This window comes from Giraffa tippelskirchi, chromosome 8, assembly GCF_054371585.1.
Source record: "Giraffa tippelskirchi isolate mGirTip1 chromosome 8, T2T-mGirTip1v1.2.pri, whole genome shotgun sequence".
Classification (NCBI taxonomy): domain Eukaryota; kingdom Metazoa; phylum Chordata; class Mammalia; order Artiodactyla; family Giraffidae; genus Giraffa; species Giraffa tippelskirchi.
In genome coordinates, this window is record NC_137282.1 from 95,681,690 (window position 1) to 95,709,098 (window position 27,409).

General features: G+C 40.3%; 1 protein-coding gene and 1 long non-coding RNA gene across 7 annotated transcripts in view; one reads left to right on the forward strand and one right to left on the reverse strand.

The window, feature by feature from the left end:
- Positions 1-5,660: 5,660 nt before the first annotated feature.
- Positions 5,661-27,409, reverse strand: part of ANKRD55 (ankyrin repeat domain 55) — a 250,275-nt gene continuing 228,526 nt past the window's right edge. For all 6 annotated transcript variants that reach the window (XM_081517907.1, XM_081517903.1, XM_081517902.1 and 3 more), the window contains 4 exons: positions 25,600-25,767; positions 20,084-20,745; positions 8,254-8,346; positions 5,661-6,146 (listed from right to left, as the gene is read on the reverse strand). In XM_081517907.1, the coding sequence (XP_081374033.1) occupies positions 6,025-6,146; positions 8,254-8,346; positions 20,084-20,745; positions 25,600-25,767 (1,045 nt within the window). In that variant the 3' untranslated portion in view covers positions 5,661-6,024. The remainder of the gene's footprint in view (positions 6,147-8,253; positions 8,347-20,083; positions 20,746-25,599; positions 25,768-27,409) is intronic.
- On the forward strand, positions 20,577-22,044 carry LOC145516577 (uncharacterized). Its single transcript, XR_014061510.1, has 2 exons — positions 20,577-20,894; positions 21,778-22,044. It is a non-coding gene; the product is annotated as an uncharacterized LOC145516577 (long non-coding RNA).

The following is a 27,409-nucleotide window of genomic DNA, read 5'->3' on the forward strand; positions in this document are numbered from 1 at the left end:
CTGTTAATTAGGCTCACAAGGCATCAGGGAGAGGCAGCATACATCGGAGAATAGTCATTCAGGTATGATTTGGCTCAGGATGAGTTCTGAGGGGAATCCCATTCTGCTATGTTGAGTCATTCATGCATGCATATATGACCTGGGTTTCACTAACACTTGGATTAAATTATATCCTATTAAAGGTTATAATTTAATATAGTGAAACCTAGGCAAAATCACCAATTAAATGGACATACACTTGGGCAAACTCTGGGAAATGACGAGGAACAGGGAGGCCTGGCATGCTGCAGTCCATGGGGTCACAAGAGTCAAATGCAACTCGGTGACTAAACAACAACAGAAAATCAGTGTTAGCAAAGAGGTACCTTTTAAAAATACTACTGCAGTGCACCTTGCAGTTCTGCATGCAATCTCTTGCTTCAACAGTGTTTGGACAGAACAGACCAGGGGATGTGTCTTCTCCTAGCCTCTGACCATCCTCTAACCTCTTTTCTAGGCACAACCTTTGGAACCATCTTCTCATCCATTGTCTGCCTCCATGATCAACTAACACTGGTTTTGAGCTTAGTTCCTTATTGCAGATCAACCATGAGCTACTACATGTGTCAGAATTATTCCTATGAGATGGAGGCCACACCAATGGCTTGGTCAACCTTCATCTGCAGGTCTCCTACATTTACCTCTCTCTAGGCATCAATTTTGACCTTGATGACATGGCTCTAGAATCACTTCTTCCATAAGTTGGCTTGGGAGAAGCTGAGGCCTCCATGAGTCTCTTACAGATGCAAAACCAATGCCATAGTTGTGCCCTCTTCCAGGAGGTCCCAAGATGAATGGGTAAAACCCTGAATGCTGTGGAAGCTGCCATGATCCTGGAGAAGAACCCAAACCAGGCCCTTTTGGATCTGCATGCCCAGGATCTTCCCAGGTGGCACAGTGTTAAAGAATCCTCCTGCCAATGGAGTAGACATAGGAGACTCAGGTTGGACCCCTGGGTGGGGAAGATACTCTGCAGTAGGAAATGGCAACCCACTCCAATATTCTTGCTTGGGAAATTCCATGGACAGAGGAGGCTGGTGGGCTACAATTCATGGGGTCACAAAGAGTCAGACACAATTGAGCGACTGAGAACACATTCACATTCTGAGCACACGCACACTGCACACACATGTGCATAGAGCCTGGCAGACTACAGTCCATGGGGCTGCAAATAGTCACACATGATTGAGCAACTGAGATACACGCACACATTGAGCACACGTGCACACTGCAGCCAGGAGGCACCTTTCAAACCACCAGAAGCTCTCTCCCAAGTGGACCAAATAGAAACAATAGAGTACTTTGAAGAAGAAAAATTTTCTTACGTGCTCTTAATTTGGAAAGATTTCCCCTCCTCCCCCAGATGTTATATCCAGTGGTGTACTGGTAAACCAGATTAAAAAAAAAAAAAAGCCCTGATTTGTAGTGTTTGCCAATTTTCATGGTGTAAATGTTCCCACCATGGCCAATTTCAAGCCACCAATGGTTGAAAAACCAGTTCACCAAATTCCTGAACGTTAGATTCAATAATCAAATCTTGCAAGCTGGTAAGAGCTAACTCTAGCACATTCATTGAAGCAAAATATTACTCACTTTGTAAGCCTTTATTAAAATCATACAAAGGGCTTTATGGAAGCTTGATCTTTATCCACAGATGAAGACAGGATATGGCAAAGGGAAGGTGGTGCTTGCTAAGCTCCCTAAAATGGAGATTTAATGGTCTAGCTCTCAGAGTACCTTAAATCTCTTCAATTCATTTTTTCTTTGTATTACACCCCCTCCCGCCTCCCCCCTTGCCCCAAGTCACTTGTTCAGAGAACACTAGGATTGATTTCGTTGAGCGAACTATTTAGACACATGAGAACAGTGCCTTGGTTTTCAGCTTTTCTTGAATTCAAAGATTTGCTTGGCTTTTTCATATAGATCTGACAAAACTCCTCTAACAGGCTCCTTCTAGCTGTAAACTATAACGCTGATTGACTTCACCTTCTGTTTTTTGTTCTCTTACATACTTTCAGAAACCCTGCTTTTGTCATCTAGCTCAGCAGTTTAAGTTATGCTTTCAATTGCAGTTGATGTTTGGCTCAATACAATACAAATGGCAGAGCAGGACTTAGCAGTGAAATGTCTCTAGTCCCATAGTCCACATACATAATTCCCCAAGTGTATTCCTGTTTCAGAAACTTCGTAAGTATGGCATACCTTTGGCATAGCCTCCTTTCTGAATTTATTTATTCAGCCTATCTGTCATCCAAGCAAAGTGGAGCTACAGTTAATACTTGTACAAAAAGCCCACCAACCCAGTAATTTTAGCTAAATTAGTTTTTGGAAGTTATAGTTTCCCCCCCTCATTTTCCTTAGTTTCCTTCGGTAATTACCTGGTTTAACACAGACGTAATCTTTTCCAGTAAACACTTAATTCCAAGGCTCTCATCTTCCTAGAATTAAGCCAATATAAATAGATTTCTGTTACTCCAGCTTATTATCCCTTCCAAGTCTATTAGGTCACAGCTTGACACACAATACGATTTTAGAAAACCCCACTAAATGACTGATTAGAAATATAGCACTTCCCCCCAAAACAAGCATAACCATTGATTTTGATTTTGCCTCTCTTTAAACTGTACTGTTTAAACTGCCCCTCTTTAAACTGTACTTTAAACTAAACTGTACTGTACTCTTTAAACTGTACTGATGCAAGTCTTCAAGCAAGTGTATCCTTGTGTCTTAAAGATGGTCTTTTGAAAATAACCCTTGGGAATCCACCATAGGCTTAAATGAGGTAATTAAGAAGGAACATATTTGACCTTGTGTGTGTGTGTGTGTGTGTGTGTGTGTGTGTGTGCACTCAGTTGTTTAGTCGAGTCCAACTCTTTGTGACCTCATGGACCATAGCCTGCCAGGCTTCTGTGTCCATGGGATTTCCCAAGCAAGAATCCTGGAGTGGGTTGCCATTTCCTCCTCCAGGGGATCTTGCTGGACCAGGCAGGGATCAAACCTTTGTCTCTTTTGGCTGATGATTTGGCAGGCGGATTCTTTACTGCTGAGCCAACTGGGAAGCCCATCAGCATGAAATACAACACTCAAACCAAACACTAAATTAAAGGAACATGATAGCAGCTCTCACATTACAGTAGCTAGACTCATTGCTTTCAGGGCAAATTATATTTTAGAATCAGAAAATTCTATCAGAATCACATATTTCCTAGACATTGAGATAAAAACATTAATACTGGTAGATGAATACTGTCAACAAACTGTAGGTCTCTACGAAAAATATTGTTCTTCAGAGCAAATACATTCCCATTCTGACCTCCATTTTAGTCCAACCTTGGTCTTTTGGGCAGCTGAATGAATTCCAGGGTATTTCCAGAGGTCAAATCTAGGAGGTCAGTGAATAAATTGTATGAAAAGCTGAAGAGTTTCCAGTCAGCCATGTTATTCTGGCATAGTTGTCACCAGAAGGACAAAGGTAGCTCTAACATTAATATGTAAAAAACAGGAAATAGCTTGTTAATTATTAAATCTCTGGTGAATGGTAAATCATCTTGCAATTGCTGGTGGTCCACAGACTAGGAAAAATGAGAGCAGTATTTATTGCAGAGCTAGATCTGCAATGTTGCCAAGATATGCTTGTATTAGCTCTGTGACTTTAAACAAATTATTGAACTTCTCTGTGTTGGTACCTTGTTGGTACTTGGGAAACACAGGTTGTTGTAAGGATCCAAATGAAATAATGTATGCAAAGTTACTATTTTTCTGTGCTTTGCAATAAAGGGGAATATAAGTGGTAGAAAAACAAAAAATCATTTTAGAGGAAAAAGTTGCTGGAAAAAAAATGGGGCACGAATTGGTGAATATCTCTATCTGATATGTCAGTAAAATATTGGCTGAGGAATATTCTACACCAAGCAAACAAATTTATCTAGAGACAAAAGGATAGTTGCTCTATTTAAAGAGGTGGTAATGGGCAGCATGTTACTTCTTTTTAGCTAAGCAAAGATTCTTAAATCAACTTGGATGGAAAGGCCCAACATTAGAAGATTCCATGTGCATATATATAAGTGCAAGTGTTGGGGGATGGTGGGTTTTATAAAAGGTGTTTTGTTTTCTTTTATTGTTTTGACCTCTTAACTCTCTACTTGGTGATCTCTTAGGGCCTGAGTTTTGGTTAGTGTGGTAATCTTTTGGATAATTCATAAAGAGTTGAATTTCTCCCTTCCTGATGCAAGCAGAAGGATTGCATTTCTGTATCTTCTTTGAAGTTAGGCATGTCCATATGGCTTAATTTAGCAAATAAAATATGGGAGGAAGTGCTGAGACTCACCTCTGATTTTCTCCATTTTGGTGACTAAGGAAGTGCAAGTTGAAGGGGAAGATGCATCAGCCAACTCTGCCAGCTAGAAATGGGACATACATTGTGATTGAAAAAAAAAAATATTGTGTTACCCAGTGAGATTCTGGAGTTGCTTATTACTGAAGCAGAGGCTAGACTATCCTGGCTAGTTGAGGCAGTGTAGGGCCAGGTATCTACTTGTGGATTCAGAAGTAGCTAAGTGACACAATTCAACAGCCTGATATTTACAAACTATGATTATTCAAAGACAAAAATAGCCCCCCCCCACACACACACACAAAGAAAACCCTTCAGAATCTATGTCCTGGGAGCTCTTTCATTTGCACCAGAAACTGCTCTCACTCTAGCCACTGTCTAGCTTGGGAGGTTGATAGTTTATTCTTTTATAATCCCTGATACAGATAAGTATATTAGCAAAATGAGACTGTGGCCTAGTAGCTTCTTTCATTATCACTACTTACATCTCTCTACTTTGCCAACTACCTCTCTATCTCCCTATTTTCTTCCCTTCCTTCTTTCCTAAATAAAAAAAGAATAGATGATTGAGCGTCTAAGTATGTTCCAGGTACTGTACACATTTCTAGATGTGTAAAGCCAAGTTACTATGATTTGGCCTAAAAGGAGCTTCTATCTAGTTAATGGCACAGTCTGACCTCCCTAAATAAATATTAATAATACTAACATAGAATGGTAAATGTACTACTACCAAGCCTGCTGAATAATAGCAGGCTTGGTAATAACATGGAGTGAGTATGATCTTATATGGGTAAATCTTGAACTTTCAATTAATCCAAACAATACACAAACCGTTTAGTAAGGAGATCTGTAGTTAGTAATAGTCTCTTTGAAATTTGCTACGCCATAAGTGTGGAAATATCTTGAGTAGACAGAGACCATTATTTTGAAACAGAAGAAAAAAAAGATTAAATATGTAGAGTGTTTGAGGAATGCGTGAGAAAGGTCTATTTCATTCCATTAGGTCCAGATGTAGATCTTTCCAACTCACATGATCTTCTCTATTAGAACAAACAATCATATCTGAAAAATGACAATAGGTGGAAATAATCTTATAACAAAGAAGATATATAAACATTGTTAAATGATTTGATCTCTAGCCAGGAACTGACAGTTTCAGAAAATATTTTGTAGATGATTGTATACTTAAAAGCCATAAACACTGACTGATGAAAGAAATTTACTGTTTTAATTTTAATTAAGTTTTGTTAACCCAAAGTGGAATTGCACTAAATGTAAATAACACATATGGAATGTGCTTTCTTTTTTATTCAGCAAAGCATACATTTTTTAAAAACAGAAAATCATTAAAAAATAAATCAGCAAACATGTCACGAAACAAACCAAACGTAACTAAGGTTCCCTGCTGATAACATACTGTGACTTTTTAGTTTGGCTTGTAGAGGTCACAGAAACTCACAGACTTACAATATATACACAATCAAAGATTCTAAGTGCTTATATGGAACAAAGAACTTTGAGTTATAAAACCATGAACGGCTTATAGAATGCAATTTACTAAACCAGTCTTTGTTCTTATGAACTAGAGTAATCTTGTTCTTTGACAGGTGAAAAGAGATATTGTCTATATTTTCACAGTCAGTGACCCACAGCTAGTTTTCATCATTGGTGGATCTGGCAGAGTTTTCACTCTCTTCAGCTGGTGGACAGTGTCTCCGCTGGCTTGGAATAGCAGGCAGCACTCGGTTGGTCCGTAGAGGTTCTCCAGACAGAACTGGGAGGAAAGAATAGAAGGAAAGACTTTCAAGGTTTTCTTCTCTTAGGAATGGAATGGTGGTAGAAGAAATGTGTTATATCTGAAGGAATAGAGGCACTTCTAAGAAGTTTTTCTTGCAGAGAGCTAAACTTCAGGAAAAACTCATGTGTAACTACCTATCAAGCTTACACGTAGTCAGGGATGTTGTGTGTGCGTGCTAAGTTGCTTCAGTCATGTCTGACTCTTTGTCAGCCTCCTCTGTCCATGGGATTCTCCAGGCAAGGATACTGGAGTGGGTTGCCATGTCCATCTCCAGGGGATCTTCCTGACCCAGGGATTGAATCCGCTTCTCTTGTGGCTCCTATATTGGCAGGCAGGTTCTTTACCACTGGTGCAACCTAGGAAGCTCCAGTCAGGGAAGTCAAATATGCGCAATACGAGGCGGGGTTGAGTTTGGTGAAAACATGATCAGGCTCTGCGTGCCTGGCAAAGTTCTCTTTTCCTTGGGTGGAGCAGCCCTTGAAAGCCAAGTCAGCACAAGGCCTAAATAAGCCCCAAGACATTTGTACTGTGCTTTTATGCAAACCTCAAAAGGTTCTCAGGTTTCTTTCAGGAAAGGCGCTGTACCTTTCCATTTCTTTTTCATAGAGCTATAGTTAATCAAAGATCTTTATCTTTCCCTGTCTCCTTAAATTTAATCATGAAAAGCAAAGCTGCTGGGCTCTGCCAAAGAAAATCCCCTCTCTTTGGCTTCTCTAGGCCATACTGGACTTAAGGCTAAGTGACTCTTTCCTTAGATGTCTTTGTGACTACATTTCTGCTTAAAGACAAGGTCAGACTTGAATTTCATTCAGTGATTGAATTCACACCATCCAAAACTCTCTCTTTAGACAAATTAGTAAGGGCAAGGAAAATAATCTGTCAAGGAAGAGGTCTTGGTTTCTGCTACTAAGTCTGTGTGTGACTTTGGACAAATCTCCACTTCCCCCTTTCCTTATCTGAAAAAAGAGACAGAGTTGTCCTAAGACCCCATGGTTCTTGTTTTTTAACTAAAGGGTTCCAGAACTCTTGACTTGTCCCATTTGAACTGCAGTCTGGGGCAGAAAAGATATATTGGATATTTACTCTGTGCAAATGGTTGCCAAGGATTTTGTATGTGTCATCTCATTTAATCCTCTCAACAATCTTTTCAGGTTGCACTACTCTTACAGGCTACGTGAAGAAATTGAAGTAAGGAAAGGGTAAGGGACTTGTCTTAAATAGAGCAGCTTCTAAATCATCTAATCTCTGCACTTAAGAGGAGGTAGACAGTGTGTGTGTACATGTGCATGTGAGTGTTTGCACACATGTTATAAACCAGTGCATTGGGATAGGAAGAACAGGAAGAAAGGAAATTAGAATCCAGTGAGTATTATTTGTTTCTTGAAGCAGCTGACTCAGTATCCTGTAGCTCTGCAACTTACTGCCGAAGTAATAATGGGTGAGTCATGTGACCTCTCTGAATCAGTTTTCTAATCTACACTGTCTCAGAGTACAGATATAAGCATATACAAACTCAGAATTTCTGGGTGTGGGGCCCTGGAATCCATTTTATAACAAGCACCCCAGATAGTGCTTAGGAACAGGCAAACTCGATCACTTGGTGAATAGAATATATTAACAGTTTATATTGTGAGAAGTTTTGTATAAAATAATGCCAAAAGTAAACCTGATGAACATCATACTTGATTATTCCTTTCTGCTTAGGACTGCAGAGCCTGTGAGTACTGAGGTAACACACATTTCTATCTGTCCAACATAGTAAGGAAAACAATGTCAGGAAGCCAGTCTTAGCATAATTTTTAAAGCAGTAAAGACATTAAATAGTACATAGCAAAATAAACTTCTGTTATTGTTTTTATAGTCCAAACATAAAAATTCCTCAAGGAAGCGAGTATTTCTTTTAAACAAGCATTACCATGTTGGATGGAGCTTTAAAGACTGTCTCTAGTCTATTTTCCTATAATTTTCAAGTTTTGGTACTTGATGTTCTCTTGGAAAAATGAAAGTAAACCGAAATAACATTTAGTCCTAATAACAGCACTACTATTTGCAAAGGAAGCTGAAGAAGATTGAAAATACTTACATTTTTGGTCTGGTAGGGGAGCTAGGTTGTTCCGAGTGAAAGGAAGATCCCTGATTTTGGGTCTGTTTGGGGAGAGATGCTGAAAATTTTGTCCTGGGGACAAACATAATTTGCGTCAATCATTTGAGACTCAACCAAGTGCAAATTATAAAATCCAGTGGATTAGAGAATCATACAAGATGTTATGGATCATGAAATTTATGATGTTAACAACAACAAAATAACTACACCATATTCAGTTTCTATCACATGCCAGTCACCATTTGAGTGAAAGGAAAAATGTATCCAAAATCATTTCTTGAGTAAACTAGCTTTAAAAAAATTATAAACAAGCACAACTGGGGACTTCCCCAGTGGCACAGTGGATAAGAATCCACCTGCTAATGCAGGGGACATGGATTTGAATCCTGGTTCGGGAACATTCCACATGCCCCGCAGCAACCAAGGCTGGGAGCCACAACCACTGAGCCTGAGTTCCAGAGCAAACTGAGGCCCACACACTCCATGGCCTGGGAGTCACATCTACAGAGCCTGTGTGCTGTAGCTACTGCAACCCACACACTTAGAGCCTGTGCTCTGCAACAAGAAAAGCCACTGCAATGAGAAGCCTGTGCACTGCAATGTAAGGCTAGACCCCGCTCGTGGCAACTAGAGAAAACTCAAACAAAGCAACAAAGACCCAGAGCAGCCAAAATAAATAAAAATTAAAAAAAAAAAAAACACACACCAAGCACAGTTGGTCATATACTGCACAAAACTTAAAAATTTGAAAAAATAAAATAGGGTATTAATGTATGATGTATTTGTGAATCTGTGTTGAAGAGTGGGTGAGGAGTAGGATATATTCTTCAAGATCAGTGTTTCTCAATCCTGGCTGCGCTGAGAAATTATCTGAGGAGTTAAAAAAAAAAAAAGGCTACTCTGACTAAACACCAACCACACTGATTAAATGAGCATCTCAGGGGCTGGATAGGACGCCAGATTTGTTTCACCTCCCAGGTGATTCTATTATGAATCCTGGATTGAGAATCATGAGATGGAAGATGAGAAGTGAATGAAAGTACTTTGGAGACCTGGAATATATCATTTAAATGACCAGTAGTGCTGCTCCTTAGAAGGAAGGTTATGACCAACCTAGATAGCATATTTAAAGGCAGAGACATTACTTTGTCAACAAAGGTCCATCTAGTCAAGGCTATGGATTTTCCAGTGGTCATGTATGGATGTGAGAGTTGGACGGTGAAGAAAGCTGAGTGCCACAGAATTGATGCTTTTGAACTATGGTGTTGGAGAAGACTCTTGAGAGTCCCTTGGACTTCAAGGAGATCCAACCAGTCCATCCTAAAGAAGATCAGTCCTGGGTGTTCATTGGAAGGACTGATGTTGAAGCTGAAACTCCAATACTTTGGCCACCTCATGCGAAGAGTTGACTCATCGGAAAAGATCCTAATGCTGGGAAGGATTGGGGGCAGGAGGAGAAGGGGACAACAGAGGATGAGATGGTTGGATGGCATCACTGACTCGATGGACATGGGTTTGGGTAAACTCCGGGAGTTGGTGATGGACAGGGAGGCCTGGCATGCTGCGATTCATGGGGTCACAAAGAGTCGGACACAACTGAGCAACTGAACTGAACTGAACTGAGTGCTATGCTGGAGCTGGGCATACCAGTTTTCAGGAATTTTGTGAGATGGTTGACATCACACTTAGGGCTTGAGATCAGCCATGGTGGGAGTACTTACATCAGGGAAATCAACAAGCACTGATTTTTGTCTGAACAGCCACCTGTTAAACATTTATTAGCACATGGGGACTAGAATGCAAAAGTTAGGGGACTGGGATGCAAAAGTAGGAAGTTAAGAGATAATTGGAGTAACATGCAATTTTGGCCTTGGAGTACAAAATGAAGCAGGGCAAAGGCTAACAGAGATTTGCCAAGAGAACGCACTGGTCATAGCAAACACCCTCTTCCAACAACACAAGAGAAGACTCTACACATGGACATCACCAGATGGTCAATACCAAAATCAAATTGATTATATTCTTTGCAGCCAAAGATGGAGAAGCTCTATATGATCAGCAAAAACAAGACTGGGAGCTGACTGTGGCTTGGACCATGAACTCCTTATTGCCAAATTCAGACTTAAATTGAAGAAAGTAGGAAAAACCACAAGACCATTCAGGTATGACCTAAATCAAATCCCTTACAATTATACAGTGGAAGTGACAAATAGATTCAAGGGATTAGATCTGATAGACAGAGTACCTGAAGAACTATGGAGGGAGGTTCATGACATTGTACAGAGGGCAGTGTTCAAGACCATCCCCAAGTGAAAGAAATGCAAAAAGGCAAAATAGTTGCCTGAGGCGGCCTTACAAATAGCTGAGAAAAGAAAAGACGGAAAAGGCAAAGGAGAAAAGGAAAGGTAGACCCATTTGAATGCAGAGTTCCAAAGAATAGCAAGGAGAGATAAGAAAGCCTTCCTCAGTGAGCAATGCAGAGAAATAGAGGAAAACAATAGAATGGAAAAGACTAGAGATCTCTTCAAGAAAATTAGAGATACCAAGGGATCATTTCATGCAAAGATGGACTCAATAAAGGACAGAAATGGTATGGACCTAACAGAAGCAGAAGATATTAAGAAGAGGTGGCAAGAATACACAGAAGAACTATACAAAAAGATCTTCATGACTCAGATAAACACGATGGTGTGATCACTCAACTAGAGCCAGACATCATGGAATGTGAAGCCAAGTGGGCCTAGGAAGCATTACTACAAAGCTAGTGGAGGTGATGGAATTCCAGTTGAGCTATTTCAAATCCTAAAAGATGATGCTGTGAAAGTGCTGCACTCAATATACCAGCAAATTTGGAAAACTCAGCAGTGGCCACAGGACTGGAAAAGGTCAGCTTTCATTCCAATCCCAAATAAAGGCAATGCCAAAGAATGCTCAAACTACCGCACAATTGCACTCATCTCACACGCTAGCAAAGTAATGCTTAAAATTGTCCAAGCCAGCCTCCAATAGTACGTGAACCGTGAACTTCCAGATGTTTAAGCTGGATTTGGAAAAGGCAGAGGAACCAGAGATCAAATTGCTAACATCTGCTGGATCATGGAAAAGTAAAAGAGTTCCAGAAAAACATCTACTTCTGCTTCATTGACTATGCCAAAGCCTTCGACTCTGTGGATCACAACAAACTGCAAAATTCTTCAAGAGATGGGAATACCAGACCACCTGACCTGCCTCCTGAGAAATCTGTGTACAAGTCAAGTAGCAACAGTTAGAACTGGACATGGAACAACAGACTGGTTCCAAATTGGGAAAGGAATACATCGAGGCTGTATACTGTCACCCTGCTTATTTAACTTATATGCAGAGTCCATCATGAGAAATGTCGGGCTGGATGAAGCACAAGCTGGAATCAAGATTGTTGGGAGAAATATCAATAACTTCAGATATGCAGAGATATCACCCTTATGGCAGAAAGCGAAGAAGAACTAAAGAGTCTCTTGATGAAAGTGAAAGAGGAGAATGAAAAACGTGGCTTAAAACTCAACATTTAGGAAACTAAGATCATTGCATCCGGTCCCATCACTCCATGCAAATAGATGGGGAAACAATGGAAACAGTGACAGACTTTATTTTTCTGGGCTCCAAAATCACCGCAGATGGTGACTGCAGCCATGAAATTAAAAGACGCTTGCTCCTTGGAAGAAAAACTATGAACAACCTAGATAGCATATTGAAAAGCAGAAACATTCCTTTGCTGACAAAGGTCCATCTAGTCAAGGCTATGGTTTTTCCAGTAGTCATGTATGGATACAAGATTTGGACCATAAAGAAGGTTGAGTGCCAAAGAATTGATGTTTTCGAACTGTGGTGTTGGAGAAGACTCTTGAGAGTCCCTTGGACTACAAGGATATCAAACCAGTCAATCCTAAAGGAAATCAGTCCTAAATATTCATTGAAAGGACTGAGGCTGAAGCTGAAGCTCCAATACTTTGACTACCTGATGCAAAGAGCCTACTCATTGGAAAAGACCCTGATGCTGGGTAAGGTTGAAGGCAGGAGAAGAGGAGGACAGACAAGATGGTTGGATAGCATCACTGATTCAATAGACATGAGTTTGAGCAAGGTCTGAGAAATGGTGAAGGACAGGGAAGCCTGGCATGCTGCAGTCCCTGGGTCCCAAAGAGTTGGACATAACTGAGCGAACAACAAGGACAACAGGATCAGACAGGATTAGGCTTTACTCCCAACTTGAGCAAGTGATGTTCTCTCTCTAAATCTCAACTTCCTCATAGGTAAAAAGTGGATAATAGCTTTATCTGTTGTTTCCAGTTGTTATAAAGATTAACTAGGAGAAAAAAGGTAAAGCATTTAGCTTATAAAGTAAACAATAAACATTAGCAATTATTACAGTGTTACTCTGTGGCATTTTTTTAATGTGATCTCCTAGAGAGTGGGGCATGTATTCATTTGATCTTTTACTTAGCAGTCTAGTAGGAGCCAGAGTCACTATAGTAAGGCCCATAGGGTTGAAGTCTGCTGTTTGGGTAAAGCAGTCCTTAGAACAGGGGGAAAAGATCCACCCCCTATCTGCTTCGGTGAGTCCAGTGGTAGATTTTTAGGGGTGGTCATCTGAGCAGTGTCATTTGATGCATATTAAGCAAAATTTCCAGTCTCCTGGGTGTACATTTTGCCTTTATATTTTTATTCCTTTGAACTTTGAAGGTTAAATAATCTCATAAGTGAAAGTGAAATTGCTCAGTCATGTTCGACTCTTTGCAACCCCATAATCCGTAGCCTATGAGGCTCCTCCATCCATAGAATTTTCCAGCCAAGAGTACTGGAGTGGGTTGCCATTTCCTTCTCCAGAGGATCTTCCCTACCCAGGGATCGAACCCGGGTCTCCTGCATTGCAAGCAGATGCTTTTACCATCTGAGCCATGAGGGAAGCTCATAAGCCATTGTTTAAAAAAAAAAAAAATTCCTGAGTAGAATTACAGTAAAACCTATATCAACTCATATCTGATTATTTATCCATGAACACTGGAGCAGAAATTTGCAAAACCAAAAATGAGATGATAATTACGGGTAACACCATTGAGCACTTACTATGGTCAAGCACTGGACTAATTGCTATATGTATAATCTCATTTAATCCTAATAGTCACTTTCCCTTGTGAGAGAGGTACTATCATTCCCAGTTTCCAAATGAGGACACTGTGATTTGGAGGAGTTCTGAATGGAGCTCAAGGTCATATGACAGGAAGTGACAGAATCTGGACCCAACCCAGGTCTGTCTGGACCTAAAATCCACACCATGTTGCCTCCTTAGGGGCCAAAATGGTGTAGATAGGATGGGAGAAGTGGCAGAGAGGGACTTCAGCAGTGATTTGGGAGGAGGTGGGAGGAGAGTTAAACTTTTTGCCACCCTGACATTTTGCTCAGTTTTGAAGAACAAGGTAGAATGTTCATAGTCCAAAGGTCTCTTATCTGTGCTGCAGGAACTTTCAGGGAGTGTCCAGCTGGTGGAGGATGACCACTGTCTTAGAATAAAAAGGCAGAAATTTTTTTCATAGTTAAATGAGGAAATAGAAGAGAATGAAGATTAATAATAATAACAAATACATTCAGCACTCATCTATTGCAAACTCTTTGCATTCCAGAGCCTAGAGTACAAAGAGAAGGCAAGGTGCTCAAAGGGGATGATGGGAATAGAGACAGATAAAGTACCTTTGAAGGCCATGAGTAGTGCTGTGAAGATATCACAGAGGAAAGAAGGGTCCAGAGAGAGCAATGTGTCTTGAATCCCATAGACCTTGCTTAAACATCTGCTCTGCCACTTCCTAGCTACCTTATGACCTTAGGCAAGTGGGGTAACCACTGTAATCCTCCAATTTCTTCATCTCTAAAGTGGGGGTTAAACATTCCTCTCCTGCAGTGCTGTTGAAGGGGAAGTCTGTGGTTCACTGCCCCCAAGGAGGCTCAACAAGGCGGAGGAGGGATTCTTTCATGATAGATAATAAAAATGGGCCACACCTCCTACAGCAGTCAGGAGCCTTCTACATAGGAAGCAAGCTTGGGCTCATTCTTAAAAGATCGTAGGAATCTATCAAGCCCTCAGTGGATGGAAGGTTAAAAGAAAAAAAAAAAACACGGGCAAAGATGTTGTAGAGTAAAAGGTATGGAGTCCTCAAGAACTGAGAGATATTCAAGAAACTGTTCAAGGGGATGGAGGTGGGGGAAAGGATTGAAATGGGAGGTGCAGAAGTTGAGAAAGTTAAGTGAGGCCAGGCCAAGTTGGGAGGACTTTGCCAGGTAAAGAATCTGGCCTTTGTCCTAGAAAGATGCAAAGCTGCTGATGGGTTTAAACAGAGGTGGTCATGACATCAGACCTATGCAGGGAGGAGAGGGAGTTGTTGCTGGGATAGTGTAGAAAATTCTGGAGAAGAAAGTTCTCTCTTGAGGGAGAAAGGAAGCAAGCACTTTCTTAGGTTCCTTGTGATGACTTGTAAATAACCAGGCTGGTAGCAAACACCACAGAACTCTCTGTTCCATTTTCTCTGAAAGCTGCTTGCAATGAATTAAGCTGATGCGCTCCAAATTCCCTCATTTAGGTTAAGTGCCTTATTCCCCATCCTCTCCATCTAGCCCACTGACGGGTCTCAATAAATGTTAAGCAATAATCATTACTGCTAAATGTTCAGGGTTGCTGATGTCAGCACAGGATATTAGCTGCCAGGAACTCAAACGGTAGTAATCACTGCTAGCCCATATTATTTCTACTAAACCTAGGGCAGGAAAAGAAAAAATTCAGGGGAGAGAGACGATCCAAGTTCAAGCCAGTGGTGCAGTGGTATAATTTATAGTACCCAATTGCTTTACCACATTAGGTTTTCACATCAAGTATGGGAGCTCAGTGCAGAAATCTGCTGAGTTTCAACCCGCCTAAACTAACAATTTAAACCACTTAAGTGAACTCTCCCAACTGTAGTCTGGAAGTTTCAGTAGTAGTTAAAAAAAAAAAAATCTCAAATTGGGTTAAAAATATTGGCAAAAATAAAATCCATAAGGCAGAAATATTTTTCTTTGGGGGAGGATGGTGTAGTTTCTAAGAAAATCACATCGTAAATAACTTGGTAAGCATGCTATCTGCTGGACTTTGAGATTTAGAGACAGAAATAACGGAAGCCCTTATTTTGTGGGTTTGATCCACAAAATTTATCTCTGTGGCTCAGAGGTAAAGAGTCCACCAGCAATGCAGGTAGATGCGGGTTCAGTCCCTGGGTCGGGAAGATTCCCTGGAGGAGGAAATGGCAACCCACTCCAGTATTCTTGCTTGGAAAATCCCATGGACAGAGGAGCCTGATGGGCTACAGTCCATGGGGTTGCAGGGTCAGACGTGACTTAGTGACTGAACCACTTCCACCACCATTGTATATGTGCTCAGCCCGACTCTTTGTGACCTAATGGACTGTAGCCCACCAGGCTCCCCTGTCCACCATGGTATTGTTCCTGGCAAGGATACTGAAGTGGGTGGCCATTTCCTCCTCCAGGGGATCTTCCTGACCCAGGGACTGAACCTGCATCTACCTGCATTGCAGGTGGACTTTACCTCTGAGCCACCAGGAAGCTGTGTGATAACTTTTTAGGAGATCTGGGTTCAAGTTCTGAATATGTCACTAATTAGTTGTAAGACTGAACAAGTTGTTTTAACTTTTCTAGGCTATGTACATTATAACTGGAAAGGCCTTCATGAAACAAAACGGTCCCAGACTGTGGATCCAGAGAGTAGGAAAATTGTAGCTGAGAGAGATGACATGTCTTGCCTTATCAATCAGGGCTCATTGAGGAAAATGGAGACCTCTTCAGGCTTCTGAAAGAGAGGCAATTTCATATAGAAAGTGATTTCGTGATACTGGTGGTGGAAAAGCTGAGAAGCCAGATGACAAAGTTAAAGGACATCCAGAAATTAACCACAGAAGGAGGATGCAACCACTTCTAGTCTGGAGTATAAGAGGAAGAGCTGGTATTACAAAGGCCCAGAAGCTGGTGGGAGCCAGAACCACAAGTGAGGGGCTGTGTGGAGGAGGTAGGAGGCATGGAACCCCTACTGGAGATTCGATAGGAAGCAGAGGGACATTGAGGAGAACTATACTGGTTTTCCTCTTTCTCCTGCTCTTACTCTTGCCAACGCCTCCTGGCACTTCACCAAAAGTACCTGGAGGCAGCTTCCAAGGAGCCTGGGAGGTATAGTTTCCCGAGATACAGACTAGAGATGGAAAGAAGAGATTAGATCTGAGAGCAAAAAGGCAGTTGAATAGTATATTTGCTTAGATGTCATCATCCATAGCTTGTGTCTAAGGCACTGGGCTTAGTGTAGGGCCTGGCACATAGTTTAAAAAAAAAACCCCACAAATTTGTGTGTATTTGTATAGTACTATGTTCAAGTCACTATTTTAAGTATTATAAATGTATCAATTTGTTTAACCTTAATAGCAATTCACAACTCTAAAAGTTGGGTATTTCTTCCCATTTTTGACATGAGGAAACAAAGGTTCAGAGAGATTCATTAACAGTAGGTAAAAGAGAGCCAAGACTTATTGACAAAACAACAATAAAAGTGTGACTTTAAAAGACCTCTCTTGGGGAATTCCCTGGTGGTTCAGTGGTTAGGACTCAGGTCTTTGATTTCTGTGGACCCAGATTCAGTTCTTATCTGGGGAACTAAGATCCTGTAAGCCATGTGGTGGACAAAAAAAGAAAAGAAAAAAAGAAGAATTTTTCTCTTAACCACTGGATATGCTGCCTCTTGACAAATTACAATAACAGACACTCAATAATCATTTTAAGAATGAGTGAAGACTAGGGTCTTTTCCATTTAAAACCCTTATGATTTTCATATGTAAAGATGAGAAGAAAATCAATTTAAAGTGAGTTGTATAATCAACTTAGAAAATCCATGTTCCTGAAAGTTCATTTATAGACTGAAGATTCTTGGGATATTTATCTTGTCATGACTCAGTTACCTAGTTACCTCAGTTACCTGGCTCCTAGTTATTATCAGTACTCAAAAACATTGGTTGAAAAAAATAAAAGCTTTGATCTAGGCATAGCTAATCATTTAACATTCCCTTGGAGAATTCTGCTAGTCCTTTTCTGCTTTCCTGCCCCTAGGGACCTTTTCAGTTACTTCACTGGAAAAGTGAAATCAATCCTCAAACCAACTTTATTGAATTTTCTTTTATTTTAAGTAATACGGAAAGTTTTAGATGGCACATGTGACAGAATCTATGAATTCTCTATTCAATATCTACTCCCTTTTTCTCTTAGAAACAAAAATCCAGTTTTGGAGGTACAGTCATATGATCAGCTAAAAGACAACAATTCCCAGTCTCCCTTGCAGATAGGCACAGTCATGTGACTAAAGTTCTGGCCAATGAGATGGAAGCAGACTCGGGACTTATGGGCAATAACTTATTACACTTGATCTTAGCCAAAAGGCTGAGAAGCAATGGGATATAACTTATTAATGGGAGTTAATTCAGTTTGGCAATGGCACCCCACTGCAGTACTCTTGCCTGGAAAATCCCATGGACGGAGGAGCCTGGTAGGCTGTAGTCCATGGGGTCGTGAAGAGTCGGACACGACTGAGAGACTTCACTTTCACTTTTCACTTTCATGCATTGGAGAAGGAAATGGCAACCCACTCCAGTGTTCTTGCCTGGAGAATCCCAGGGAGGGGGGAGCCTGGTGGGCTGCCATCTATGGAGTCACACAGAGTCGGACACGACTGAAGTGACTTAGCAGCAGCAGCAGCAGCAATTCAGTTTGGGGACATCCATTTTCTTCCCCCCTCTCTTCTTCCTTTCTCCCTGCCTCTCTCCTTTCTCCTGCTCTTTCTCCAAAGGATGAAAGCCATAGGTTAAGTTGTAGAGAATACAGATGGAAGGAGCCTGGGTCTCTGGTGATCATGGTTGATCAAGCACTGGGAACCGTAATGTTCAACTTCTTCCATATGAGAGGAATAAACTTCTATGTTGCTTAAACCACTGTTACTCTGGGTTTCTGTTACAGCAGATGAACCAATTCTAACCGATAAAGAAAAAACAGTCCCAGGCTGTCCTGGGAACAGAAAAAGAACAAGACTTTCAAAAATCTAAGAAAAAAAAGAAAAATTTTTTTTTTCTAAAAAGAAGATATTAGCCAGGACAGGACTAACTCCAGAAAGCAGACTGAGTCAAGGCCCTGGAGGCCATCAAAGTGTTAAAAGACAGCAAACCAATATGTTTGCTTCCTTACCCCTCCACAGAACACAAGGGAAACTACCCACACTCCAGTGCTCTGGGGAGGAAGTAAGACCTTGAGGGAAGTTCTTCTCAGGAAATAGCCATAGCCGTCACGTATTTATTCAAATAAATACATTTAAATACAAATAAATATGTACGAGAGAAGTTGTATGCTGCCTCACAGGTCTCAGACACCAGGCACGTGTAAATGAGTGAGGAGAGCTAGGCTCATGCTGCATATTAAATGGGAAAGAATAGTTCTTACCTCCAAAGATATATTGATCTCATCTACTTCTTAAAATATACATCAACCCTCTTAGTCTTTCACTTTTCTACTTTTGAAAGAAGCATGGATTCAAGAAACATATCATTTTCCCTCTTAACCCCACTATAAGAAAAGCAACAGAAACTTATTGACAAAGAACAAGAGATATTCCATGGGAGGAGACTAGAGAGTGGTGTGGACTGGGCTAAACTGGGGACAGTGATGTCCAAGTGGTGTCCATAGGGGATACTGGTAACTCAGATCTAGCCAATTATTGCCAAATGGAATTTGTGTTTAGTGTTGCTGGATTTTTCAATTTCTCAAGAGAAGCTAGAAATTTAAATTTTTATGTAAAAACTTCATGATTTTTAAATCTTAGTAATTAATTCACTTGATGACAAAATAAGATATTATAGTAATGACCTGATTTTGGAAGCTGTTCTGAAGCCTGTGCTTTAGAACAACTGATCTTAGTCTCCACTGTATCTCAGAATCACCTGTGGGTGATTTAAAAAAATATAAATAAAAGTTTTAGTGTGATATGTTTGTTTAGAAATGGGTGAAAAGTAGACACATATATATTGCTTTATGTGTACAAAAATATAGATTCTTTAGTGTGATGTGCTTATTTATTTAAAATGTATATATATATGTATACATACAAATACTTAAATATGTATAAAATACTTCTGGAAGGATAAGCAAAAAATTAATAACATAGTTTGCTTTGGATGAGGGGCACTGCATAGCTGCGGGCAGACACAGGAGGGAGAGCTGCCAGGTAATCCTTTGACATGTTTGGAGTTTTGAACCATTAGCGTGTGATGTGTTCCCTTTCTACACATACACGTGGAAGGCATTACTCTTTTCCCTTCTGCCTCACCAAAATTTTGGTTCAGTGGGCCCAGAGTGGGCATTGAACACCTGATTTAAAAGCAAACAGTCACACAAACAAATCAACCCCTTGTAGGTGATATTGGCAAGTATCCCTGCTTAAGAATCCTTGCTGGTGGAAATAATAATACTCCTGCTCCAATCTGCCAGTCACCGCACATATTTGGTGGGATGGGATAAGATGAGAAGGCATATGCTTCTACCTGATGATTGTTCTCAGGCTGGAAAAGCAGACTGTTTGCATAGCCTAGACATCCTGAATCCAGTGGACTAAAGGGAAGTCCTCCAGGCTACCTACTCTCCCTCCTCACTCAGGACGGTATGACATGTTTCTTATACAGAATCTGTCAGGAATGAGGAAGGACATTACCTGATGCAGGATTATGCAGATGAGGAAGATGTGGGGGCCCTGATACTTCCTGGTGGCCAGATCTGCTGGTGAGCAACCTGTCTAGCAGCTTGTCAGATGAAGACATAGTCCAGCCTTTATAGAACACCGGGTGAGAATCACCTTTCCAAGGGTTATCTAGCAATGCCTGGCAGCCAGTTCTGTTGTTCAACAAATCTTGCTCACTTTGGCTTTTCTGAGATCGCTGAGCCGCATGATGAGTACCAGAGCTCAGGCCAGCATGGGAAGTGGCCCCCTGGGAGGCTGTCAGGAAGTTATGGCCCAGGGTGATGGGTGGGAGGCTCTGTGTTCTGATTGGTGGAAGCCCTTTACGGGCCAGAGGCTTCTTTTCTGGCAAGTGATATTTTGAGTTCTCTGAGGTCCTCTTCTTAAAATCAACCATAGCCACCTGCTCACCGGGCTGCTCTTGGCAGTTGGTATCCACGTTGCTGTCAAAGGTGGCGATGATGTCATCGACTTCCGAGGTGTGCTCCCCACTGTGCCAGTCCCGGCTGGGGTCCTTCTCATAGGCCCTCTGCTCTTCCTTTTTGTTCTTGCAGAAGATCTGATTGAGCATGCTGAATCGTCCCTCCTTCTTCTGGGGTCTACTGTTCTGGGCAGGAAGGGGTCTAGGAGGCTCCGTTCTACAGGAATATAAAACAATAAGGATGCTCTGTGAGAACAGGAAGTGGCGCAACAGCAGTCATCAAACAAAATGCCTCCCTCTAGTCCATCTCCTTGAGCAGGTTGTCGGAGATCATTCAAAGTCACTCAGCGCCTTCTCAAGTTAAAGGTGATATGCAAAAGCTACTCACGACACCTTTTGCCACCCCCTTCCTTGCCATGGTCAGTCCACTGTCCATAATTAGGACATTTCTTAGATTTTGCTTGTTCCCTCAGGAACTATCCTTTCAAAATTTGTTTTTGCCAAGGGATCAAGTAAGCTGAAAATACCAAATACCTTCAGGGGCTACTGTTCTCACTTCTTAAGGCCAGTCAGTAGGAGTGCCAGCTTTAAGTCAAAGAAATAAAGGCCAAATGTTGTATTCAGGCTTTAGCTAGCAGCTGGGTGGAGGCTGCAGAGCTGGGGGAGGGGGGTCTGATTTTTTTCAGGCGTTCTCTGAAAAGGCTCCCCGGAGATAAGGGCAGAGCTGACATTATCCACCTCAGGAAGCCTGCCCATTTTACGTTGTTTGTGTATTATTTGTTTCCTGTTGAGTTTTTACTAAATTTCCTATTGAAAAACACTTAAAATAAAACATACTAAAGGAAGCCAAGGAGAGAAGCTTTTGTCTGGGCTTGGGCTGCCAAACAGGAAGTGTGTATGCCAGAATTTGGGCGTGGCAGCAGAAGAAAAGTGAGCAATGTCCAATGGGCAGGCAAATTCTGCAGGGAAGAAAGATCTGCAGTTGTACGGTTGGCTCTTCTTTCATGGAGTTTCCCTGAGGCACTATGCTGTTTTTGTTGCTTGGAATTTTCTGTATTATTCTCTTTTGAGGCCACAATTGATTTAGTGCTTTCTGCGGTATGAGTTAATGATGAAACCGGACCTGTGTGCATGCCCTAAAAGCAATATTGCAACATTACTCTTTGCAGTGAGATATTGTAACCTGTGGTTTGAAAAGTATCACTCCTCATTTTGGGCACATATAATGAAATTTTTCTTTTTCGTGTAGGTCACACAGTGTATAATTGAATCTTTATTCCTGTGATGAATTTTTATCTTCCTCCTTGCATCTTCCAAAAGGCTTTGTGAAATATGAAACACAGATTCTGCGCTCCTGACACTACCAGAGAGAGAACCCCAGAAGATCTCTATCATTCCTGCAAGTTTTCCCATATAGAATATGCCCCTGTGCTAACTAAATTAGCTAAATGCTAATGCTACTTCAGCATCTTCTACAATCAATCTCCTCTTCCTATTAAAGTTGTGATTTTGGCCAGTGGGTCTCAAAGTGTGGTCCATTGAACCCTGGAGGTGAGATCTCTGACAGGCTTCATGAGGTTAAAACTATATTCATGATAATATCAAGATGTTGTCTTTTTCACTGGACTGCTTTTTACACCAAACATGCAAGAGAGCAAATGGGTAAAACAATGGGCTCTTTGGCACAAATCAAGGTAGTAGTAACAATAGACTTTCATTAAAACAAAATTGCCATTTAATTTAATAATGCCCAGTAAAAGTTATTCATTTTACTAAATATTGATCCTTGAGATGCATTTTTTTTTTTTTGGATAAAATAGAAAGTAGCAATTCTGCTATACACTGGCACCACCGACTCAGTGGACATGAGTCTGAGCAAACTCTGGGAGATGGTGAACTACAGGGCAGCCTGGAGTGCTGCAGTCCATGGGTTCACAAAGAGTTGGACATGACTGAGTGACTAAACAACAACAACTCTATACCAATATATGATGGATGTTTTGAGGTAAAACATTTGTGGAATTGTTTGAGCTGAACTAGATATTTTTTTCCCCCATGAAACATCATTTCAATGGCTTCTAGGCAAGCTGTGGTTATTTGGAGTTGGGCATTTGATTTTTCAAAAATGAACAGAGTAAGTCTGTCACTTCAAGGTAAACAATTGACAGTAATTGTTGCCAATGACAAAAATCAAGCTTTCATGCAAAAATTAGAAATTTTGGAAAATTTGTATGCATACTTTGAGCTTGATAGCTTCCTGATACATAAAACCTTTTCTGATGAGATCAGTGGTGACATTAATAAATGTGATTTTTTTTCTAATGTTGGAAAATGAAATGCATTATTTAATGGAAGATCTTCATAACTAAGCAAACCAATGTTTTTCAAATGACCAATGCAACATATAAAATCATGCATAGGTATAAGACACATTTAAGGTGCTAGAGAGATGAAGGGATTTTAATGTAACTGAATTCAAAAAGTTCACTCATAAGGTGACAAAGTCCACATTGCAACTAATCTTTGGAAAACTATTAGATTGGTACAAAAATAATTGTGGTTTCGGACCATAAATTTTAAGTCATTATAGCTAGACTCAAACCCATCTTTATTAATCAAAATAAGAACCATTACAATCAACACATTTTTGCCAACAAGAAATAAGTTTGTTTATTCCTGTAGCGTAAAAATCCATGCTTTGGGACTTGATGAACCGTTGGAAAGCATCTTCTGCCTCCTGCTGGCTATGGAAGCATTTCCCCTATAAAAAGTTGTCGAGATGCTTGAAGAAGTGATAGTCGGTTGGCAAGAGATCAGGTGAATACGGCAGCTGAGGCTAAACTTTGTAGCCCAATTCATTCAACTTTTGAAGCGGTGGTTGTGTGACATGTGGTCGGGCATTGTCATAGACAAAAACTGGGCTCTTTCTGTTGATCAGTATTGGCTGCAGGCACTGCAGTTTTCAGTGAATCTATTTGCTGAGCATACTTCTCAGATGTAATGTTTTCGTTGGGATTCAGAAAGCTGTCGTGGATCACTTGAGCAGCAGACCACCAAACAGTGACCGTGAACTTTTTTAGTGCACGTTTGGCTTTGGGAAGTGCTTTGGAGCTTCTTCTTGGTCCAACCACTGAGCTGGTCATCACTGGTTGTTGTCTAAAATTCACTTTTTTTGCATGTCATAATCTGATCAAGAAACAGTTTCTTGTTGCATAGAATAAGAGAAGATGACACTTCAAAATGACAATTTTTTTTTTTTAAATTTCTGGTCAGCTCATGAGGCATCCACTTATCGAGCTTTTTCACCTTTCCAATTTGCTTCAAATGCCAAATAGCCGTAGAATGGTCGATATCGAATTCTTTGGAAACTTCTCGTGTAGTTGTAAGAGGATCAGTTTCGATGATGGCTCTCAGTTGTTTGTTGTCACTTCTGATGGCCGGCCACTGTGTTCCTCATCTTCAAGGCTCTCATCTCCTTTGCAAAACTTCTTGAACCACCACTGCACTGTACGTTCATTAGCTGTTCCTGGCCCAGATGTGTTGTTGATGTTGCAAGTTGTTTCTGCTTCTTTGCAACCCATTTTTAACTCAAATAAAAAAAATCATTTGAATTTGCTTTTTGTCTAGCAACATTTCTATAGTTAAAATAAATATAAAAGAAACAGCAAGTAATAAGTCATTAGAAGAAAGACATAAAGTGAGAAATGTACATTAAAATGTTGTATAACATAACCACATTTATTTAAGAATGTATCCCAATATCAAAGGGCAAAGTTCAACAGTGTAAAACTGCAATTACTTTTGTACCAACCTAATGCTACTTGTCAAGTTTTGGTGTAGTATCAGAGGAAAAGTATCCATAGTTATCTGAAAAGTCTATTGAAATACTCCTCCCTTTTTTACCTATGTGTCTACGTGAGGCCAGATTATTTTCATACACTTCAGTCAAAACAGTCACGTTGCAATGGATTGAATGCAGAAGCAGATGTGGAAATCCCACTGTATTCTATTAAGCTTCTATAAAGCTATCAAGGAGACTTGAAGAGCAAAGTAGAATAAAGCTGCTCTTTTTACTACACTTTTTTTGGTTGGTTTTGAAGAATAGTTTATTTTTAACTAAAAATATGGTATTAATCTTAACCTGTAATGGGTTATTATCACTTTAAGTTACTAACTAAACATTTTATCAAAAGTGTCTCAGTTTGAGTTTCATGCTGTAAATATTGATAGGTGTAACTCACATAAACAAAAGCTCTTTTGGGTGCTCCATAATTTTTGAGTATAAAAGGGTCCTGAGAACAAAGAGTTGGAAAAATGCTGATTTAGGCAAAAGAACAATTAGTATATTACCTAAATGGATGTGGAAAGAGAGAAAAAGGAAAGAAGAGATTAGCGTTCAGTAAATGTTAGGCTGATACATTCAGGCTTACAACTACCATTTTGCTCCACAGATTCAAGGACATATCATTGTTAGATAATGGTGTCAATTGAAAAAAATGCACAACATGAGAGTTGTGAGTCACTATATATTTGGGGGAAAATGAGGACTATAGCCCAAGAGACAGCATTTCTGATCACTCTGAGAAACTCCTCAGAGTGGTGAGCAGAGGTGGCTGGGAAAGTTTTGGTGAAGGGGAGGTACATGCAATCAAGCACATACATTTTGCAGGAGCTTACTGCTAGTCATGAGGAACAGTTGTCACCATGAAAGATTTTTGTGCTTTTCTTGATATGAGGAGATGCAAGAATTGGGCTCATAAAATTGGTTCCTGAAAACATCTAACTATCTAAAGACCTGTTCTGTCAGTTATTCCAGAGCACAGAGAGCTTCATTTCTGCTCTCCACCTTGAGCTCCTTTCAGTGGTGCGGCTGTTGAGTCAGCAGCTGCAGCAGTACATGGTTTAATCCTTGTAGAGGTAGATGGCAAGTGTCAATCTGTAGTTGGCAATGGCAAACACAATTATTAAGTTATAGATCGTTTTGTGCTGGTTTTGGCAGTTTAGACAATTGCATCCAATTTTATAAATCTTTGAGACGAAGAAAAAAATGAGTGCCTTCTGGTGCGCTCACCTGCTCTCTTGGGAGAGGAGCTTGACACAGTCCGTGTGGCCGCAGTACAGGGCATAGGCCAGGGGTGTGCTCTCATTGATGTCTCGCAGGTTGCTGTCCATTCCCAGCTCCAGCAGTGACTGCACACAGTCTGCTTTCCCTGCAGCTGCAGCCCAGTGCAGAGGTGTCCTGGGGGGCCACGGGGGGACAGCACAAGTGTCTGAGTACATGAATGATACAGGTTACCTAGCTGACAACAGCTCCTGCTCATAGCTGGGTCCTAGCAGGACAGACCTGTTGCTACTTACAGTGTGGAAATGGTATGCACTAAATGGGGCTTCAAGGTGATGGTGTATGTGTGTAGAGGCTTCTCCTCTAATTCTGATATTCTGTGGCCTTTTCCTTTTGGTCTTTCTGCGAATTTCCTCAAAAAGGAAATAGTGGGTCAAAGGATAAAAACAATTTGAAGGCTCTTTATATATAGTGCCAGATTGCCTTCCAAGAAAACTGACTCAATTTTTCCTCCTACCAGCTGTGTCCCTACTCCTTCCTAATATGAAGTGTTATCAATATCTTTAAAGATCTTTGCCAACTTGGTAGGCAAAATTAGTACTTCAGTGTTGTTTTAATCTGCATTTCTTTAAATAACATGACGAAGAACTTTTGAAATACATGTTTATTTGACATTTTAGTTTCTTCATTGAAATGACCCTTAATGCCCTATGTCCATTTTTCTATTAGGTTGTTAGCTTTTCTTACTAATTCATATAAGCTTTTAAAATAGTTAAGGTATTGGGTTTTTTCTAGTTAGGTTTATGAAAACATTTCCTCTAATTTATTGCTTGGGACTTCCCTGGTGGCTCAGACAGTAAAAGCGTCTGCCTACAATGGAGACCCAGGTTCATTCCCTGGGTCGGGAAATCCCCTGGAGAAGGAAATGGCACCCCACTCCAGTATTCTTGCCTGGAAAATCCCATGGATGGAGGAGCCTGGTAGGCTACAGTCCATGGGGTTGCAAAGAGGTGGAACGACTGAGCAACTTCACTTTAATTTGTTGCTTAGCTTTTAATTTTTTTTTAGTGGTTTTCCATAAAAATTTTAAGAAATAACCACACTTATTTACCTCTTCATTTTTTGTTTCATGATTTTATGGTTTTAGAAAGTCCTTCATTAGCCAGAAGGTAGATACATACTCACCAGTGTTTAAACCTTTGATAAATGGCAAAACCATCATTTTCTTTAAAAAAAAAAAAAAGCCAGAGATTGGGAGAAAATATTTGCAAATTACACATCCAAAGAAGAGAATATGCAAAGTATTTCAAAACTGAACAATAAAAAAATATATATAAATTGATTAAAAAAACTAGCAAAAGATTGAACACTTTATCAAAGAAAGTGTATAATTGGTAAATAAGCACATGAAAACATGATCAGTAACATTTTTCATTCAGAGAAATGCAAATTAAAACTACATGGGATACCACTACATACTTATTTAAATGGCTAAATTTTTTTTAAAAAAGGATTTATGTATGTGTATAACTGAGTCACTTTGCTGTATAGCAGAGATTGACACAACATTGTAAATCAACTATACTTCAATAAAACAAAAAAGTTAAAACAAACAAACCTGGCAATACATGTACAGATGAAGATTCAGGGCAAATTTAACTTTTATACATTTTTTAGTGAGAATGCAAAATGGAAGCAGCCACACCAGAAAATAGTTTGTCAGTTCCTTCTAAAGTTAAGCATACTTACCATATGGCCAAGAAATCTCATGTCTATATCTATAGCTAGAGAAATGAAAACTTATGTTTACACAAAACTT